General features: G+C 41.3%; 1 protein-coding gene across 1 annotated transcript in view; it reads left to right on the plus strand.

Annotated features, from left to right (window-relative positions):
- The first annotated feature begins 1,327 nt into the window (after window positions 1-1,327).
- ALK (ALK receptor tyrosine kinase) overlaps window positions 1,328-20,892 on the plus strand; it is a 746,244-nt gene continuing 726,679 nt past the window's right edge. Inside the window, exon 1 of the mRNA XM_065890834.1 lies at window positions 1,328-1,997. Within this exon, the coding sequence (XP_065746906.1) occupies window positions 1,328-1,997 (670 nt within the window). The remainder of the gene's footprint in view (window positions 1,998-20,892) is intronic.

Consider the following 20,892-nt stretch of genomic DNA (forward strand, 5'->3'; position numbering starts at 1 on the left):
AAATTAGAGAGAATGCTTGATTACAAAGGCCTCTTCCAGTCCTACCATTCATCCAAAACACGCCCGTGTTCACACAGCCGCGAAATAGGGCAGGGAATCTGGAGGAGGGGAAGGAGGGAGAGAGGGAGGAGGGATGGATGGAGGGCGGGGCGGGCTCTGTGCTTTTCTCAATGAAAGCCGAGGCCTCTGCAGATTTGCATAGGAAGCCGACCTCGCCGCGCCATTGGCTGGCGGGTGCGAGCGGGGCGGGGCGGGGCTGAGTGGGCCCAGCTGCGGAGAGGAGGTGGCATTCGAGCCCCGCCCCCGCCTCGGCCCGGCCAGCTCTGGGCTCGCGCTCTCTGCTCCTCCAGCTGTAAGTGGCGGACGCCCAGGCAGCTGCGATAGAGCGGCTCCGGGGGCGGCAGCGGTGGTAGCAGCTGGCACCCCCGCTGCAGCGGTCCGGAGGGTCGCGGAGCACAGAGGCGACTTCCGGCCGCGCTCTGGCCAGCCACAAAAGACGCGGGAGCTGCTGGTGAGTGAGGAGGGGGCAGCAAGATTTCGGGCTCTCGGGCCCTGAATGCTTTCACTCCGCTGCTGCCGCCAGGGCCGCTCTGGTGCCTGGGAACTCTTGAGACGCCGGAGGAGAGCAAGGACGCTGAAAACTTGAGCGGCGGGGGCTCGACTCAGGTCCAGAAGTTCAGCGAGAAGTGCAGTCCGAAGACCTCCCGCTGCGGAGGGTCGAAGGAGGGTGCGAGAGAAGGAAGCCGGTGCCCTCGGTCACCCCCCCTTCCCCCCCCCCCCCCCAGACGAGGAAAAGGAGCTCAGAAGGGCCGAAAGCAGCTCAGGAGGCGGCCAGGACAGCAGACAACAGCTCTAAGCCACCGTTCCCAACAGGAAAGTTGCAGAGCATTGGAGGCCGCTCGAGAGCGGACACACCACAGCTCAGGCCGCGACGAGCAGGAGAGGACGGTATCCAATTGCCATCTCCCTTCAACCATAGTAGTCTCTCTCGTTCCAGAGCGCGGGGAGCTACGGACGCGGGCGCGACATTCCGCGCGGCGCGCGAGAGGCACAGGGTCCCAGCTGCCGAAACCTTCGCGCTTCAGGGTCTCTTGACACGCCCCTGAGCCTCCAGCAGCGTTTTGTTGAGATTCCTGCTCGCCTCCTTGCAGTTGGAGGAGAGGGAATCGAGTGCACGCACAACCCCCCTGAGAAAAGGTGGAAGGAGCCCTTCAGGACCAACGACTGTTCGGAGCCCTTTCCCATTTGGGGGGGCTGGGGGGAGCGGAGGGCGAGGCTGGATCCCGGAGACTCGGGAGACTAGTATAAACAATCCCCCTTTGGCGGGATGGGAGCCACAGGGCTTCTGTGGCTGCTACTGCTGCTGCTTTCACCGGCAGCCTCAGGCTCCGGGACCGGGACCGAGACCGGCCAGCGCGTGGGTTCACCAGCCATGGGGTCGGCGCTGCAGCCCCGGGAGCCGCTCAGCTACTCGCGCCTGCAGAGGAAGAGCCTGGCGGTGGACTTTGTGGTACCCTCTCTCTTTCGCGTCTATGCTCGGGACCTGCTGCTGCCGCCGCCGTCCCCTTCGGAGCCGAGGGCCGGCCGGCTGGAGGCGCGCGGCTCGCTGGCTCTTGACTGCGCCCCACTGCTTAGGCTGGTGGGGCCACCACCCGGCGCCAGTTCTCCCGCCCCGGCCCGGGCATGGACGCTGTCCAGGGTGCTGAAGGGAGGCTCGGTTCGCAAGCTCCGGCGCGCCAAGCAGCTGGTGCTGGAGCTGGGAGAGGAGGCGATCCTTGAGGGCTGTGTAGGGCCCCCAGGGGAGGCGACTGCGGGGCTGCTCCAGTTCAACCTCACTGAGCTGTTCAGCTGGTGGATTCGCCACGGCGAAGGACGGCTGAGGATCCGCCTGATGCCCGAGAAGAAGGCGTCGGAAGTGGGCAGAGAGGGAAGGCTGTCCGCTGCGATCCGCGCCTCCCAGCCCCGCCTTCTCTTCCAGATCTTCGCGACCGGGACCGGTGAGCAGCTCCCGCCCGAGCGTTTCGGGATTTGGTTTCTTACAGGCATCAATTTGCAACCACTATCAACTAACCCTCGTTTCCAAAACCTCAGCCTGCGGTTCTTAGCTTTCTTTCCTCCTTCCACAAACCTCCTTCCCCAGTTAGACTGTATTTTCTTATTTTCTCCCTGAACGCAGTCACTCCCCAAGGGACTCTCCTTTCCTCCCCAGCAACCAAGTTGGGAAAAAAGTTTCCTGTTCTTGGAAGAATAACTCTTTCTACTGACTTTACACAGGGTCTCAGCCAAGATTGGATGCCCTTCTTCTGGGGCTCCTGGGACAGTTGAAATCCCTCTAGTCTGTGTTCTGAGAGCTTGGTTCTAGATCTCAAAACTGTTGCCCTTCTTCTTTTCGCTTTGTTCCTCTTCCTGGCCTCCACAGATTTTGGAAATGTGATACACTTTCTCATGGAATATAGAACTCCTTTTCATATTACTGAATCCCACCCAGCTATCCCATCCAAATGTTGGCTTACCTAGAAATTGCCTCTTCTTCATTAATTCATTCTGCTCTCCACCTAACCCCAGGCTGCTATCCACTCACAGACTCTTGTTCTTCCTCTCAGATGTGTTGGGAGAGCCCTAGAGGAACTAAGGGACAGGGGACAGGAGGGAGCTGTGGAGAGAGGGAGCAAAGTTGCCAAGATTGTTTCCTTTGGGGAGTCACTCTGAAGCCAGGAAGAGACAATAGTTGATTTCCCTTTCTTTCCCTGTCCCCAGTTCCTTCTCTCCAATTCTTAGCTTGAATATCTACAGCAACAGATCTGGATGACAGTCTCTGGCAGGCCTGTTTCACTGCAGATCTCTCTTCTGGAGACTCCTGAAATGGGGTTTCTGTTTCATTTACTCTCATTTTCTTCCCATATTCACTGAGTTGGGGGTGTTTATGCAGACACTTACTTCTACCTCTTCCCATAATATCCATTGACTGGGAAAACCAGGTGGCTTTGAATGGATGTTTCTCTTGTAAGACCATTGGGGAAAGGCTTGTCAATAAAATACACAATGTAAGTGAATGAGAAAGCACAGAAAAGAAAGCATGACTTTTAAAAGCCTACACTAATTTCATTGGGCAAAACCCAGCATCTTTTCTGTCATTTTTGTTGTCAGAAATAAATGAAATTCTTATGCTCCACTGGTTACTAATGTCTTGTATTCATTGGATGGAAAGCATTGAAAAAAAGCCCATTGTAGAGCTACAAGTATCTCCCATGCTTGTCCCAACACACACACATGCTCCCACATATACCCAATAGTCTAATGCAGCAGGGATATTCAGAAGCTGAGGTTTCTCAGTCATTGCAGAGAAGGCATACTGGTATGTGGTCCGCATGGAAAACAGAGTCTGGATGCATATTTCAGCATTAGCATTAACGGCATTGGCACCTAAAATGACCCCTTTGTGTTCAGTTTTGGAATTTACACTAGCTCATGGTAAGAGACAGGGTCTGATGAATTTGACAGTGCCTTCTGTGAACTGAGATAGGAGGCCAATACTGTTGTCTCACTACAGATAATTTTATTTTTTTGGAACTAATTTATTTATATATTTTTAAACATCTTTATTGGAGTATAACAGCTTTACAATGGTGTGTTAGTTTCTGCTTTATAACAAAGTGAATCAGCTATACATATACATATATCCCCATATCTCCTCCCTCTTGCGTCTCCCACCCACTCTCCCTATCCCACCCCTCTAGGTGTTCACAAAGCACCGAGCTGATCTCCCTGTGCTATGCAGCTGCTTCCCACTAGCTATCTATTTTACATGTGGTAGTGTATATATGTCCATGCCACACTCTCACTTCGTCCCAGCTTACCCTTCCCCCTCCCCATGTCCTCAAGTCCATTCTCTACATCTGCATCTTTATTCCTGTCCTGCCCCTAGGTTCTTCAGAACCATATATATATATATATATATATATATATATATATATATATATATATATATATAGGATTCCATATATATGTGTTAGCATACGATATTTTTCTCTTTTTGACTTACTACACTCTGTATGACAGTCTCTAGGTCCATCCACCTCACTACAAGTAACTCAATTTCATTTCTTTTTATGGCTGAGTAATATTCCATTGTATATATGTGTCATATCTTCTTTACCATTCATCTGTCAGTGGACACTAAGGTTGCTTGCATGTCCTGGCTACTGTAAATATTGCTGCAATGAACATTGTGGTATATGACTCTTTTTGAATTATGGTTTTCTCAGGGTATATGCCCAGTAGTGGGATTGCTGGGTCATCTGGTAGTTCTATTTTTAGTTTTTTAAGGAACCTCCATACACTACAGATACTTTTGTAAAGAACAGCTGTGCTTTAATGTTGTCTTGGCTTCTGTGGTTTATACATGCTACGTTCTCTTTTAGTGCTTAATGTTTTTGTAATGGATATAAAAATTATTTCTCTGGAAATGCAGATTTTCTTCCACTTTCATGTCTCTGAGCATGTCTGGAACCTTCCCATCATTTCTTGTTAAATGACCATAGGCTCTAGCAGTGTAGATGTTGATGATAGGCAAAAAGGGCCCTTTCTACAGCCCTGAACTTACCTACTATAAACAGGCAGGTTGCTTGAAATTATCAGTGTTGCCTGTGAAGAGTCACACGCTTAATGCTTTTGAAGAATATACTCCAGTCAAGCGTTAGATAGGGAGTTGAAGCTGCCGAGTGAGGGAGTTTCATGTAGAGATTAGTGTGCTCCAGGAGCTGCTCTGCTACTGGCAGTAGGGAAGCACAATGAGCATCCCAAGTCCTCCGTCAGCAACACAGTCCGTTTGGCAGCTGGACCAAACCCTTACGCATCATTCGATACATCTAGCAATGGTGGTTTTAGAAAGAGCCAGGATTCTGCTATTAAAAGGCTAGAAATTTTGGCCAAGCATTTTTCATCAGGATTGGGATCAAATGTTTATTGATGGGATCAAATAAGACACTAAGTGTAACTGGATGAGGTCCCCATGACCTCCAGAGAGACAGACAGCTTAACTGAAAAGCGCTTCAGGCCTTGTGGTGACCACACTTGGAACAGGCTGGACTCTCCTGCTCTGAGACATATGCTGTCTGCAGTTAGGCAGCCGGCCATGCAGGACTAGAGGCCTAGCTTCTCGCTTTACCACTGCCTCCCCAACCTCATTTAGATACAGTCTCCACTTAAGATTCCCTGTGGAGGGAGTGGACACACCCTTCCATATCATGTTTCATGTTTGGGGCAGCATATACTATTGTGGTTTCATTCATTTTCTTGTATGAAAATTGAAGCTTAGGTTCTCACACTTGGATTGATTTTACTGTTTATCATGTTTGAGGAAATGGGTTTCTTCTTTTTATATAGACTCTGATTTATAGAAAAGGCATTTACCTGTTCTGTGACATAGGATCTTCAATTAAGCAAAGGAAAATAGGCACAACTCGGTAAATTTCTCCCTGCTTCTGCCCAAGTAACTAGTGGTCTGGTCTAGAGGGGCGTAATCTTGCTGATGGGACTATCTGTGGGGAGGGAAGCGGAGAGGATGGGTCTTCTTCCACCCCTTGTGTTGAGGGGCCTGGGGCAGTCCATTTATCTCAGACTAAAGACAGGGTACCAAACCAGAGCAGGACCATGGCTAAGAATGTGGTAAAAAATGGAAGGCACCTAGTCAGGACAAAGCAATGCCTTCATATCATTTGCAGTTTGGGCTATCTGACAGAACAAAAGAATGTCTAAGAGACCTTATAATGCATGACATGCTAATGTCTTTTCTTTGTGGGTTGTTTTGAATTCATAAATGGGATCAACATTTCGAAGTCTGAAGTAGTTCCCCAGAGCACCCATTCACCCATTCATGGAAAAGAGGTAGAGAGACAGCTTCTGGGACTGTACAAATGGTGTGCACTATCTTGGGACAGCCCAAACCACAAAAAAGTTGTCTGCCTGGAGGCTACCACGTTGCCCATAGCTCCACTTTGTAACCTGTTTTGTAGATGTTTTGACATCTTGCTTCTGCCATCCTCCATGCAGAGGCCTAGAGGATAATGACCTGTGGGGTAAGAGGGCCTGTTTCCCTGTTTCCAAGAAAGGCGATATATGATTTGGGACTTTATATGTACCATGGAGAGGCCTAAGCAATTCAGAGTAGGTGTATGCAATGCAACACCCCTTGACCCTCGACCTCACATAACTGTCAGTCCCTTCCCATTTCATTTCTGGAAAGGGCAAAGAGAGAGAAGGAAGATAAAGAGGAGAAACTGGAGCTCCCAGAAGGGATATCGGTTATTGGAGGTGAATTGGGAGGGTTGGAACTAGTCCAGAGAAGAGCAGGGAGCTGATTTAAGAGTGGAAGGGACTGATTTATGATGAAAGATGAAAAGAATTAAATATATATGGCTGGGCTAAGTGGTGATGAAGGGAAAGCCATGGTAACAATCTACAAATCTCTGAGGAGGGAAAGTGGCAGTGAAGAAGAAGAGTTATTTAGTGTGGCCCACAGAAGTAATAGGATGAGACTTTCGGAAGGAAACTTCAGGTTGGATATCAGGGAAACCTTATTTTCTGAAATTGATATTCCTCTGGCTATGGAATGGAATTCCAAGGGAGCAAAAGTGTAAGGTGAGATGTGGGTCAGACAAGCATTCATAATTAATCAGTTCTGTATTTTCAAATGTTGGGAAACCGCAACAGGCAGGAGAGCCAGGATGGGGACCAGCGGCAGGAATCAGGATATTTTGGGTTACAACTCTTGAGATTCTCTGGGTATTGATGTTTCCAAGGGGAAAAGAAAATAACTGCATATGTAACTCTGAAGTTTGTCAGAAGTGCTTACAAGAAGATTGTTAGTATCTTGGAAAAAATATTTTGAAATTACTGAGTTTATTCTTCTCTGTCCCCAGATTAAACAGAGTGTTTCTCTGGGGTTTTGGTATATTCAGTAGGGGGAGGCACACTCACCTAGGACTATGCATCTAAGATGCATTTATAGGTGTGTGTGGCATCAAGTCCTTGGGCAAGACAAAAGGTACCTGGGTCTTGAGAAGATGAGATCAGTTCTAGGTTTGGTGAACTCCTACCGGTACTGAAAATCCTTTGAAATGCTGAGAATATATACAGCTGTTTGAAAGATGGGATTCTTCTAAATCCAGTTGACCCTTTCACAAATTTACAAAAGAGAAATAAGATTCATAAGGGGTTTGTGTGTGAGATGTTGGAGGAGAGTGTTATCGTTAATATAAATGAGTGCTTTTATAAGGCAGTTTGTCTGCTGAAAGTGAAGAGGGATGGGCCTGCGGGTAGGAGAAGAGGAGAGTTGTGTGAGCAAAAGCTGCAGCCTACTGCTACTCTTAACATTACTGCCTGACAACTTCACTTCATAGAAATTTGCCCAGCCTGATTTATAAAAGACATTTTGCTTTTTTAAATAGCCATTCTTGATGTCCTATTACAGTTGTATGGAACTTTATAAATCACTTTAATATTTATTATTGTTAGCAATCCTACAGTAGGAAGAGCAAGTATTTGCTTTATTTTATAAATGGAGTAACTGGAATCCAGAAGTTTGATAACATTTTTTCAAGGACATTCAGATAGAAAGTTTTAGAACTAGAAACTTTCATTTATGTGTTGAGAGGTTATGAGTTGCTAGAGCATGTGATAGTAACTGACTAGGACCACAGATCCTGCCTTCAAATCAGAGCTCTTTCCACTACAGGAATCATCTCAAGGTTCATGTTAGAAGCAACCAAGACATATAAATAGAGGAGAAGCTTTACATTATCTTTGTCAGAAGGCCATACAATAAATATTTGTTGGGCAATAGCCATGACTTGGAAATTTTTCTTAAAATCTTTTTTTTTTTTTTGAAAGTTGTTTTGTTTATTTTTTAATTGAGGAGGAGAATTTTAAAAAATATTTATTTATTTGGCTGTGCCGGGTCTTCACTGTGGCACACGGGATCTAGTTCCCTGACCAGGGATCAAACCTGGGCCCCCTGCATTGGGAATGCAGAATCTTAACCACTGGACTACATTTCTTAAAATCTTTAAGGCCAGTTTCATCTTTTGAAAAATGGGTATAGTAATAGTTCCTATCTCAAGATGTCGTCATGAATATTAAATTAGGTGATGCATGTAAATCCTTAACCCAATGCCTGACACATCATAAACTGCTCCATCAATATGAACAGTTATAATTTTTCCTAGAAGCAGCAACACCCCAGCATCTGGTTGTATAGGTTGTGCACTCCACAATTCCAAGGGTTCTATATACATTTTAGCCTATTTGAATGGTGCCATCTGGAGTTGTGCAGTCCTCATGTGTGGCAATATGTGGCAACCCTGGCAGAAATTGTGGTACTGTGCGTTCCCCATGCAACTAACTCCTAATACCTAAGAGATAAGAGGTGAGATCCAGTGGAAGTAGGGAGTGGCCAGGGTGGTAGTTTCTATTGTCCAATCATGGAAGGCCTGGTTTTCCCAGAAATATAGATGAGAAGGGGCGTTGAGGTGTGGTATTTACTTTATTCCTATCAACTATTATCCTCTTATAGGTCTTTTGACCTTGGATTCAGTCCAGAGATTTAAGTAGCATATTTACAATCCAATTCTTTGTTCTTCTGTAGAAATAAACCAAGCCTTAACTTTGTGAAAGTGTGAAAACTAATGCCAAGGAAGAAAAAGATAGAGGCATTACAGAACAGTGGTTTTTAGATGGTGGATCTTCCCTGAGAGTGATCTGTGCAGTCCAGGCCCCACCATGTCCACAGACCTGCTGGACCACTGGCCTCTGATAACTCCTTTATTGTAATTAGCTGGAGCTGTGCCCTTCCTGTACACTTCTAGCTTCACTCTTCATTGTCATGTGGAGAGATGGAAAGTCCTAAATGGTAATGGACATGAGCCCATGAAAAGCAATTAAATCTTTGAAATTCCATGGAGACACATAGCCCATGGACTTGAATGGGAGGCTGACTTAGGAAAATATCTCAACCTAAAATAAGCTGTTAAGCATCTACACTGGATTTTATAGGTGGTGGTTTTTTTTGTGAGCCAGAGATGAGCCATTGCCTCCAAAAGATGCACATGGACATCATCTGTGCTTGGGAGTAGAAGAAGATGGGTGTTGGTGAGGATGGTTATAGGTCCAGGGGTCATGTGGGGAGAGCTGCAAGGAGCCCTGTGGATGCTTTCTTCCTTAGAACCATTGCCTTGTCCTCCGATCTAGGTTGTGGCCAGTGTTTCTTAACCTAGTGATGACCTGGGCTCTTTCACACAGTAAAGGTGTGAGATAGGAGCAGTTAAAAGTGAGCGTTGGCCTGGGGGTGAGGTAGTGGAAGCGGGGAGGTACCCCAGTGCCTTTTTGGGTGAGCCACATTTCTCAGAACAACTTTTATTTTCTTCAGTAAATCTTGTGATGAAATTTCCAGCTGGACTGTTCTGAGCTTGGGTCCTTTCCCAGGGAAATTTTGTCAGATTCATTTGGTGATATAACCTAGGCATTCCAGAAAGTGGGAGGCCCCAGAACAGGGCAGGAGGAGAGCTCCCTTGGGGCAGATTCACCTAACCAAATGGTTAATTAAGAGTCTTTTTTCCTTGAATCGTCCCTTTCTGGCTAAGTAACAACAGGTGCATGAAGAGGTAGGCAGCCAGAATTCCCTGGAGTAAGGAAAATGCTAAAGGGTAGGTATGAAAAAAAAGTATGAAAGTAAAAAAAAGAAATCTAAGCATGCTTAAAGGAAATCAGGCAACTAGCCAAAAGAAATCAGAAGGAAAATCTAAGCCATTGGCTATATTTTTCTTTTTCTCTTATTTATGTTTTATTCAGTTTTCACTGGAATAGGTTCATGAGGGTGGGCATGGGCAGAACTCCTCTATAGATCCTTTTTACATTCTCAGCCCAGATAATTAAAATAAATATTCTTCGGTGAACTGAACACTAGATTAGGAGCTAGGAGGCCTAGATTCTTTTATGATATTTTCCTTTATTGGATTTGAAATAGTGTGCAACTCCTTGAGCCTCTGGGTGTTTGTTCCTAAAGGAGATAGTACAGATCTTGTCTTGACTACCTCATGGATTCGCTACGAGCATTGTATGAGATAACCTATGTGGAAGGCTTCAGTCTGGATTATTCAGGAATAAATATATAAGGCAGTAGAAAAAATGAATATACAAGATCATGAAAGGTACTAAGTTTCTGCTTTATCCATCCATGGTTTCAGCCAACCCTTGGCGTTAGGAGCAGCTGTACAAGGTCCCAGACTTTGAGGCAGGCCTTAAGTTTCAGTTAACAGCTCAGAAGAACTGAGAAGGGGTTGTGTAGCCCTTCCCCAAGGTTCCTAAAGTTAGATTCTTTCATTGAAATCAGTTTGCTCAATTCCAGAATTCTCTGGAAATGGATCTCTGGTAGTGGGACATAGGAACCTGTATTTTAGCGTCAGAAAATGATTTGTTTTTTAATTAAGGGACAGTAAATACAATAAAGTGGGTTGAGTGCATTGATCTTCTGTACAGCTTGATGATAATTCACATATACAACACCCATATAATCACTGTCCAGATGAAGATGCAGAACATTTGTAGCATCTCCAGAAAGCTTGCTCCTGTCCTTTTGCAGTCTGTATCCGCCCTCTAACTAAGGTAACCGTCCTTCTCAGCCATTAGTTTTGTCTATTTTTGAATTTCATGTAGATGGAACCATATCACATGTACTATTTTGTGTCTGGCTTTTTTTACTCAACATGATTTCTTTGGGGTTCATCAATGTCGTTGTGTGTACCAGCATTCTTTCTTTCTTTTTCTTAAATTGCTGCGTTGTATTCCTTTATATGAATATAACACCATTTATTTATACATTTTCCTATCAAGGAATTGGACTTGTGCAAAATCAAAAGTAAAATATCCTATTCTAAATAATGGGTAAAATAATAAGTCAAAGATTTGGGGTTGAAGCCCAAGGCTACTTATTTTCTTCTTTGAACTTCAGTTTTTCTTATTTGTAAAGTGAGAAAAATAATACCCACCTCCCAGGGTTACTGTGATAATTAAATAGGATAAGGCATGTAGTAAGCCCTGACACACAGTTGGTATTCAACAAGTGTTAGTTTTTTCCCCAGTTCTTGATTATATTTCTTCCATTGGTGGCCAGAATGGATTCTTCAGAAACTTCCTAAAGCAGGGAAGGGGGGGCCTTGTTACAAATGAGGTCATTAACTCACAGAGGGAAAAGTAACAACCAAGGACCATGTAAGTTACATGTAATAACTCTTAATTTTATTTTAAATAAGTAAAATATTTTAAATAAAATAAACATTTCTTGCACTCAGTCAAAATTAACAAATAAAATATTCAATAAATAAATCAAAAATTTCAAAACTCTTTGGTCTTATATTCAGGTCAAAGAAGAGAAAAAAATATAGAGCAGACAGAAAAAGGTGGGCAGAAACACAACAATATTTATATATATAAAGAGAGAAAAATGAGAATGACAGAGATATAAGTGGGGAAACTGAGAGAGGAATGTATAAGAAGAGGTAACCCAGGAAAATAGAGGGCAGGAATTATCTTCTGGACACTGAGATGCATAGATATAGAAAACGAGACCAAAAGAGTGACAGAAAGAGAAAGGGGAGAGGGAGAGGGAAGGAGGAAGGGAGGAACACTTGATTATTTTTGGTCTGGAAGGATTATTTTTGCACTGGTGTCTGAACTTACGACCAACATTATCTAATGGTTATTTTCAATTTTATTGAAGTATAATTCACATATAATAAAATGCACCTGTTTGATTTGTTTGATAAATGTATACATCTGTGTAACCACCGTCTTAATTATTACAGTATATAGAACATTTCCGTCAACCCCTAAAAGGTCTTTCTTGACCTTTTGCAGTGAACCCCCTGTACGTCCTGCCCTAGGCAATGTCTGATTTTATTTCTATCGCAGTAGATTAGTTTTGTCTGTTCTGGAGGTTCATATAAATGGAGTCATACAGTATATTCTCTTTTGTGTCTGGCTTCTTTCGCATAGAATTCCAATGCTTTTAAGATTTTGTTGTGTAGTTGTGTGTATTAGTAGTTTGTTTCTTTTTATTGCTCAGTAGTATCTCATTGTATGAACATACAAGTTGATCCTTGAACAACATGGGTTTGAAGTGCGAGGGTTCACTTATATGTGGATTTTTTTCAACAGTAAATACTACACAGTCCGCAGTGGTTTGAATCCACTGATGTGGAACGACAGATATGGAGGAACTGAACCCTGTATTGGGAGGGCCAAATATAAATTATATGCAGATTTTCAACTGTAAGGAGGGTAGGTGCCCCTAATTTCTGCATTGTTTAAGGGTCAACTGTATTACAATTTATTTATCCATGCATCTGTTGATGGACCATTAAATTGTTTCAAGTTTGGGGCTCTCGTGACTAAAGCTGTTATGAACATTTTGTGTATAATTCATTTTGTGGACATATGTTGTCACTTCTCTTAAATCAATTATGGAATTGTTGGATTGTATGGTAAATGCATGTTTAACATTATTAGAAATTGAAAAACTATTTTTCCAAGGTAGCTGTACCATATTATACTCTCATCAGTGGTGTATGAGAGTTTTACTTGCTCCATCCACACCCTTGAAAATACTTGGTATTGTCAATGTGTGGTGGCATTTCATTGTGGTTTTAATTTGTATTTCTATGTATTGGTTATCCAACACTGCATAGGAAATCACCCCCAAAGTTAGTGGCTCAAAATAGTAGTAAATAATTTATTATCTTTTACAGTTCCTGTGAGTTAGGAATTTGGGAAAAGCCTGACTTGGTGCATTTTGCGTGGAGTCTCTCATTGTGGGCAGATATCAGCCGAAACTGCAGTCATCTTAAAGCTTGACTGTGGCTGCAGAATTTACTTACAAGGTGCTTTGCTCACATGGCTGGCCATCTGATGCTGGCTACTGATGAGGCCTCAGTTCTTCACCAGGTGGTCCAGTCCACAGGACTGTTGGAACATCCTTGTGACCTGGTGTCTGGCTTCCCTCAGACTGAGCTTCTATTGAGGTGATCATATGGTTTTTCTACTTCTACTTTATTTTTTTGATAAATATGATGAACTACAGTATTTAATGTTCAAATGTTAAATTAGCTTTAAATTCCCTGGATAAACCCCACATGGGCATGACTTATTTTCCTTTTTTTTGCTGTACTCGGGCCTCTCACTGTTGTGGCCTCTCCCATCGTGGAGCACAGGCTCCGGACGCGCAGGCTCAGCGGCCATGGCTCACGGGCCCAGCCGCTCTGCAGCATGTGGGATCTTCCCGAACCGGGGCACGAACCTGTGTCCCCTGCATCAGCGGGCGGACTCTCAACCACTGAGCCACCAGAGAAGCCCCTTATTTTCCTTTTTACATATTGTTGAATCAGCTCACTAACACCTTGTTGAGGATTTCTGCATGTTCATGAAGATTACTGGTCTATAGATTTCTTTTCATGTCTTTGACAAGCTTTAGGGTCTAGGTAATGCTGGGATCATAAAATGAGTTGGGAAGTGCTCCCTCTTCTTTTTCCTGGAAGAGAATTCAATTCTTCAATTATTTTTAGTAGAATTTGTTACTGAAGCCATCTTGGCTTGGTGTAGTCTTTGCTGGAGTGTTTTTTTGTTTGTTTGTTTGTTTGTTTTTGTGGTACGCGGGCCTCTCACTGTTGTGGCCTCTCCCGTTGCGGAGCACAGGCTCCAGACGCGCAGGCTCAGAGGCCGTGGCTCACAGGCCCAGCCGCTCCGCGGCATTGGGATCTTCCCAGACTGGGGCACGAACCCGTGTCCCCTGCATTGGCAGGCAGACTCTCAACCACTGCGCCACCAGGGAAGCCCCAGCTGGAGTGTTTTTAATTACTAAGTAGATTTATTTAATAATTATAGGATTATTCAGATTATCTGTTTATTTTTGAGTGAATTTTAGTAGTTTGTTTGTATACTTAAAGTAATTGGTTCATTTCATCTTATTTGTTGAATTAATGCAAGTTAGGTTGTTCATAATATTCCCTTTTTTTTTTTATGTCTGTAGGGTCAGTAGTGATGTTCCTTCTTTTACTCTTGATGCTGGTAATTTGCATCATCTCCCTCTTTTCTTTGTCATCATTCTGGCTAGAGAATGACCAATTTACCAATTTTATTGAATTAAAAAAAACTTTTGTGATACTGATTTCTTCTATATTATTTTTCTTATTCAAATTTCATTGATTTCTGCTCTGGTTTTATTATCTTTCCTTCATTTTGTTTGCCTTGGGTTTAATTTGCTCTAATTGTTTCTAGTTTCTTAAGATCATTGATGTGAGATTTTTTCCCTCTATTTCAAATATAATCATGTAATGCTAAAATTTCTCCCTAATAACTGCTTTAGCTGCATCGTACAAATTTCTTTATGTTGTAATGAAATTTCATTTACGTTCAATTAAAGTATTTTCTAATTTTCCATTTGGCTTTCTCTTTGACCCATGGTTATATATAAGTATGTTTTATTTCTTAATATTTGGAGGATTTTCCAGATATCTTTCTTTCACTGATTGCTAGTTCAATTCTGATACGGTCTGAGAATATATTTGGTTTGCTTTCAATAATTTAAAATTTGTTAAGGTTTATTTTATGGCCCTTATCTTGCTGAATTTCCATGCATACTTGAAAAGAACATGTTTTCTGTTATGTTGGGTGGAATGTTCAATCAATGTCAATTAGGTCAATTTGGTTAATAGTGTTGTTCAGGTCTTTTATATCCTTGGTTTTCTGTCTGTTATATGTGTCACCAATAGAGGAGTGCTAAAGTCTCTAGGTTTTTGTTTGCCTCTTTCTCCTTTCAATTCTATCATGTTTTGTTTCTCTATTTTGAAGCTCTGTTATTTTGAAGCTCTGTTATTATGTGCCTACACATTTAGGATTGGTATGTATTCTTCATAATTTGCCTCTTTGATTTTATGCAATATCTCTTTTTATCTCTAATGATATTCATATTTTGAAGTTTCTTTGATATTAATATAGCCATTCAGCTTTCTTTTGATTAGTGCTAACATGGTATATCTGTTCTATCCTTTTACTTTTAATCTATATATTTATTTAAAGTATATTTCTTATTGAAAACGTATGGTTGGATTTTATGTGTTTTTTTAAAATTCAGTCTCACAATGTCCATCTTTTACTTGGTGTGTTAGACCACTTGTATTTAACGTTATATTTGATATGGTTGGATTTAGATCTACAATTTTTATTATTATTATTATCATTATTATTCTCTCTTTCTGGTTTTTGTTTTTCTCTTGTCTCTTTCCTGGCACCTTTTGAGTTAGTTGAATATTTTTCAGTTTTAATTTATCTATTTTTTTGCTACATCTTTTTCTATTGTTATTTTAGTATTTGCTCTTGGAATTTTATATATGTATAGACTTTCACAGTTTATTTTGAGTTGACAGTTTACTACTTCAAGTAAAATATGGAAGGCTTACAACTATATATGTCCCTTTATCCACCCCCTTAATATTATAGTTGTCATATGTGTTATATCTACATAACTTAAAATCCTGCTAGACAATATTTACAATTTTTTCTTTCAGCAGTTATTTGTATTTTAAATAACTTAAGAGGAGAAAACTTGTCCTTTATATTTACTCAGATACATACCATTTCTTTTGTTTTTCCTTCTTTCTTAAAGCTCCAGATTTCCCTATTTTATCATTTTCCATCAATCTAAAGAATACCCTTTTGAATTTCTTTTAGAACAGGCCTTCTGGTAACAAATTCTCTTAGGTTTTCCCTTATCTGAATGTCCTTATTCCCCCTTCGTTTATGAAGAATATTTTTACTGGGCACAGAGTTCTGGGTGGACAGTTCTTTTCTTTTTGCTCTTTAAGAATGTTGTTCCTCTCTTTCATAGTTTCTGGTGAGCGTTCTGTCATTAAATTGTTCTTCCCTATATGTAGCTATTTTCAAGATTTTTCCTTTGTCATTGGTTTTCAGAAGTTTTATTATGATGAATCTGTGCATGAAAATTTATTTGATTCTCTCCTCTTTGCAATTTGTTGAGATTCTTGATCTGTAAATTTAGGTCTTCCATGATATTTGGGGAGTTTTTTAGCCATTATTTCCTTTTTTTTCCCCTGTACCAATATCTTTCTACTCCCCTATGGTACTCTAATTGCACAACTGTTAGACCTTTTGATATAGTCTCACATGCTCTTGAGGCTCTGCTCATTTATTTTTTCAAATTTTTTTTCTTTCAGTTCTGCAGATTGGACAGTTTCTATGATTTGTCTTCAAGTTTACTGAATCTTTACTCTGTCATCTCCATTTTGTGATAATTTTTTATTTTAGATATATTTTTCAGTTTAAATTTTCCATTAAAAAATTTCTGTTTACTTACTGAGAACCACCTTTCCATCTCTTTTCCAGAGTGTTTATGTTTACTTCATGGAACATAGTTATAACAGCTTCTTTAAAGTCTTTGATAATTTCAGCAACTGATCATCTTGTTTTTGGCATCTGTTGATTATCTTTCTCCTTAAGAATTGGTCACTTTTTTTGTTCTTCTTTACATATTGTGTAGTTTTAGGTTTCATCCTGGAAAATTTGAACATTATGTTGTTTGGTCTGACACTTGAGTGTGGTTTAAACATTAGTTTTGTTCCTAAAGCCTTTGTTTTGTTGCTTTGAGTCTGTCCACACAAGTGCCGCTCACAGGTGAGCTGGAACCTTGGGTCATTTTCTTTACAGAATTAACATATTTCCTTCTCCATCTCTCTCCTTTTCTAGATTTTCCTTAAACTCAGTTTTACCCACTTGTACAACTGTGGCACAACTCCTGCAACTAGGGTTGCCTTCAGGCAAAACAGATAAAGAGAAACAAAACAGGGATTCTCTCCATACTCTTTGGCCTGAAGGGGTCCCTTCTACCCAGTCTTCTGGCCTGAAAGATGTGTTTTTTACAGGGTTTCTGTTAGAATTTTGGCTGCTGACACCACCAGCTAAGCTAGCTCTCTTGAGGGCTTATCGTGAAATGAGAAAAAAAGAGAAGAACAAGCAAAGAAGTGGAGATCTCCCTCCATACCCTCTGGATCACAGGGCCCTTTTCCTGGCCTTTTGGCCAGAAAGAAAGGATTTCTCCAGGTATCCTTATGAGTTGCTTTTCCAAGTTTTGACTTTCTTCCTCAATATTTCTGGTTTCATTTACTTTTCAGAGTCCCTTGATAGTTGTTTTTGTATTTTGTCCAGAGTTTTTGGTTGTCAGCTGCAGGATAATAGGATTTAGTGGGCTTACTCCATCTTGGCTGTAGTAGAAGTTCCTTGTTCCTTTTTGCGTTCAATCTACAATATTTTTCTTTCATCCATTAATATTTAGTGTTGTACTATTCTTCTGTATTTAAATTTGCTCAGATTCTGTTTGCTAAAAGTGTCTTTATTTTGCTTTTATTTCGGAAGATTTTCACTGGATATACTTTTAGGTTGATAGCACTTTAGTATTGTCCTATTGTTACATGGTTTGCATTGTTTCTGATCAGAAATCAGAGAAATTTTTATCTGTATTTCCCCTTCTGTTTCCCTCCCTACCATCCCATGGTTGCTTTAGGATTTTGCATTTATCATGGGATTTCAGCAATTTGATTATTATGTGTTTTGTGGTTTTCTTTATGTTTTTCTTGCTTGGGATTTGCTGAGCAACTCTTGGTTCTGTAGGTTTATAGTTTTCATCATATTTGGAAATTTTTCAAACATTTTTTCTGCTCCCTATTCCTAAGAATCTAATTACAATTATGTTATACAATTAATGTATTCCCACACTTCATTAAAGGTCTGTTAATTTTTTTTCAGCCCTCTTTCTCTCTCCACTTTTGTCTGGATAGATTTTTTTGCTTGTTTTAAAGTTCATTCCCTTTTTTTAAACAATAAATTTATGTATTTATTTATTTGTTTATTTTTGCTGCGTTGGGTCTTCATTGCTGCGCACAGGCTTTCTCTAGTTGCAGCGAGTGGATGCTACTCTTCATTGCAGTGCGAGGACTTCTCATTGAGGTGGCTTCTCTTGTTGCGGAGCACAGGCTCTAGGCACACGGGCTTCAGTAGTTGTGGCACATGGGCTCAGTAGCTGTGGCTCACGGGCTCCAGAGCACAGGCTCAGTAGTTGTGGTGCACGGGCTTAATTGCTCCATGGCATGTGGAATATTCCCAGACCAGGGCTCAAACCTGTGTCCCCTGCATTGGCAGGTGGATTCTTAACCACTGCACTACCAGGGAAGTCCAAAGTTCATTCCCTTTTCTTCTACAGCGTCTAATCTGCTGATAAACCAGCCCATCTAATATATTTTCAGTTTTGATATTATATATATTTTTAGCTCTAAAATATCTACTTCCATTTATGTTTCTCTCCTCATTATGTTTATGTTTTTTTAAAAGTCCCGAACATATTTATAATAGCTGCTTTAAAGTTCTTTCTGAGGTAGTCTGGTACCATGGGAAAGAGCACAGCCATTAGAATCAGACTTCCTGGGTTCAGATCTTAGCCTTAATGCCTAGAAGCTGGGCTGATCGTAGGCAAGTTACTTATTAACCTTTCTGGGCTTCAGTTTCCTCAAAATGGTACAAAGAGATTATCTCTCTTGGAGGGCTGTTGTGAGAATAAATGAGATAATACCTAAAGCTCTTAAAACAATAGTGCCTTGCACATAATAAGCACTCAATAAACATTGACTGTTATAATTTTTAAGTTACTTTCTGCTTATTAAATTATTTCTGTCATTTCTGTTTCTATTGACCAGTTTTTCTCTTGCTTAAATGTCACATTTTCCTGCTTCTTTGTATACCTAGTAATTTTTTATTGGATGTTGCATATTACAAATATTACATTGTTGAGTATGTGGATTTTGTTGTCTTCACTTAAAGACTGTTAACTTTTGTTTGCCAGGCAGTTAATTTACTTGCCCATCAATGTGATACTTTTGAGGATTATTGTCAAGTTTTACTAAAGGAGTTTAGAGGAGCCTTTATTCTATGGTCAATTTAGATTTTGTCTTAAGATTTGGCCTTTCTACGGTCTGCACTGAAAGGCTTAAGTGTTCAATGAGGTTTTCTACTCTGGTTATTAAGCACTTAAACATTTCCCAGTTCTGTGTGAGCTGCAGAAGTTTTTCAGCTTGCACTTCCCTCAGAGATGTTCTTTTCCTGGTAACTATTCTCTACCCAGCCTTGTGTAATCTCATCCTATGAATGCAACTTAATACTCAGCCAAAGACTCAAGGGGACCCCTGTGCAGTTTTTTGGAGTGTTTTTATCTCTCTCCATCTAGATGTTCCTTCTCTGGTTTGCTCCCTGATAATTCAAGCTGCATCAGCCTTCCCAAACTCTGCTGTCTATTACCTCAGGCCTGTGAGACCACCTTGCTCTATTTGGATCTATCCTTCCTGTATCAGGGTGTGGTAAATGCCTCCAGGCAGAAAATCAGGGCAGTGCTAAGGCCTACCACATTTTATTTTCCCTCTCTCAAGGATTATAATCCTGTGCTACTGATTATCCAATAGAAACAGTTTTTTTTGTATATTTTGTCAGCTTTTTATAATTTAACAGATTTTTATGACAGAAGGGCTAATCCAGTGCTTGTTGAGTACTCCATCATGGCTGGGCATCTGTATGATGAATTTGGAGATCAGAGTCATATTGGTTTGTTTCCAGAGAAACAAACCCCATGTAAAAAGATGTGAAAAAAGAGGGAAGAAAAGTGAAGGGAAAAAATACAGAAGACCTAGTTTCTATGTTGTTGATTCCCAACAGTAGATCCACAGAGAATCTCTCTCCCACATTTTCCCCTGGCTCCAGGCACACCCAGAGTTGTCCATCTCCTGCTGCCACCAGTAGCACAACCGGTCCATTTTACTCAGTGAGCCCATTTTGATTCCTTCTTCCAGGTTTTAGGTTTAAAAGCACAGGGAAAGACCACATTTCTAACCAAAGATGGAAGAGAAAAGGGTTTCTTTGAAACTGATCAAATGCAGTTAAGGCAGAATGTACAATTCACATACCTTTGATTAACCTTTACCTAGAGAGAAATGATTGGTGATTAAGAATTAGATGAGGTGAATAATTATATCAGGAATCTACCTTCGAAGAAATCTCTTTCAGCACTAGAGAAAATGTTGATAAAACACATATAGATATAGATGAGAGGGCGCACCAAAGAGAAATCAGACAAAGGAATTCTTTTTATGGATACCTGTAAGTTTGGACTTTTGCCTGAGGAAATGCTATTTATTGGTTTGTTTTTGTACTGAGCACTTACCAAGTTGAATGAAATACAATCTCTTTCTCCCAGGAGGAGTTCACAACTAGCTGGGGAGAAAAGGCAGACAAGCCATGCTAATAAATAACTCCAGTGAAAGGTATCACTTGAATGGTGGACAAATGATACAAGTGGTTATAGTGGTTCAGTGGAGGCTTGGAGAGGTCAGTTCCTGCTGGGGTGATTAGGGACAGGTTCAATCTGTACCTCCAGATCCCCAAAACCGTTCCTTTACAGTCTGATGAGCTCCACTTGTTCAGTGCATGATAGGAGAGGTGAAGTTCCTCTGAGACAGGAAATTATACCTCTGAAATTTTAGAAAGAATAAACTTATTACCTTTTGGCAGGGAGTCAAGTCAAAGGATATCTACTGAGAATGATGGTTTTCTTTTGGGATTACGATAGAAGTGAGTTAGAAGAAACATCCAGAAGGAGGTGATTTGAGAGGTCTTGGAGTGAGTACGTAATTAGACTTGAAAAAGAGAAGGGCAAAGGACCTTTCAAGTTGGGGCAATAACAGAAAATAATGCCCAGAGGAAGAACAACTGGTTAGAGAGAGAAAGAGAGAC

This window comes from Phocoena phocoena, chromosome 14 (assembly GCF_963924675.1).
Source record: "Phocoena phocoena chromosome 14, mPhoPho1.1, whole genome shotgun sequence".
Lineage (NCBI taxonomy): Eukaryota > Metazoa > Chordata > Mammalia > Artiodactyla > Phocoenidae > Phocoena > Phocoena phocoena.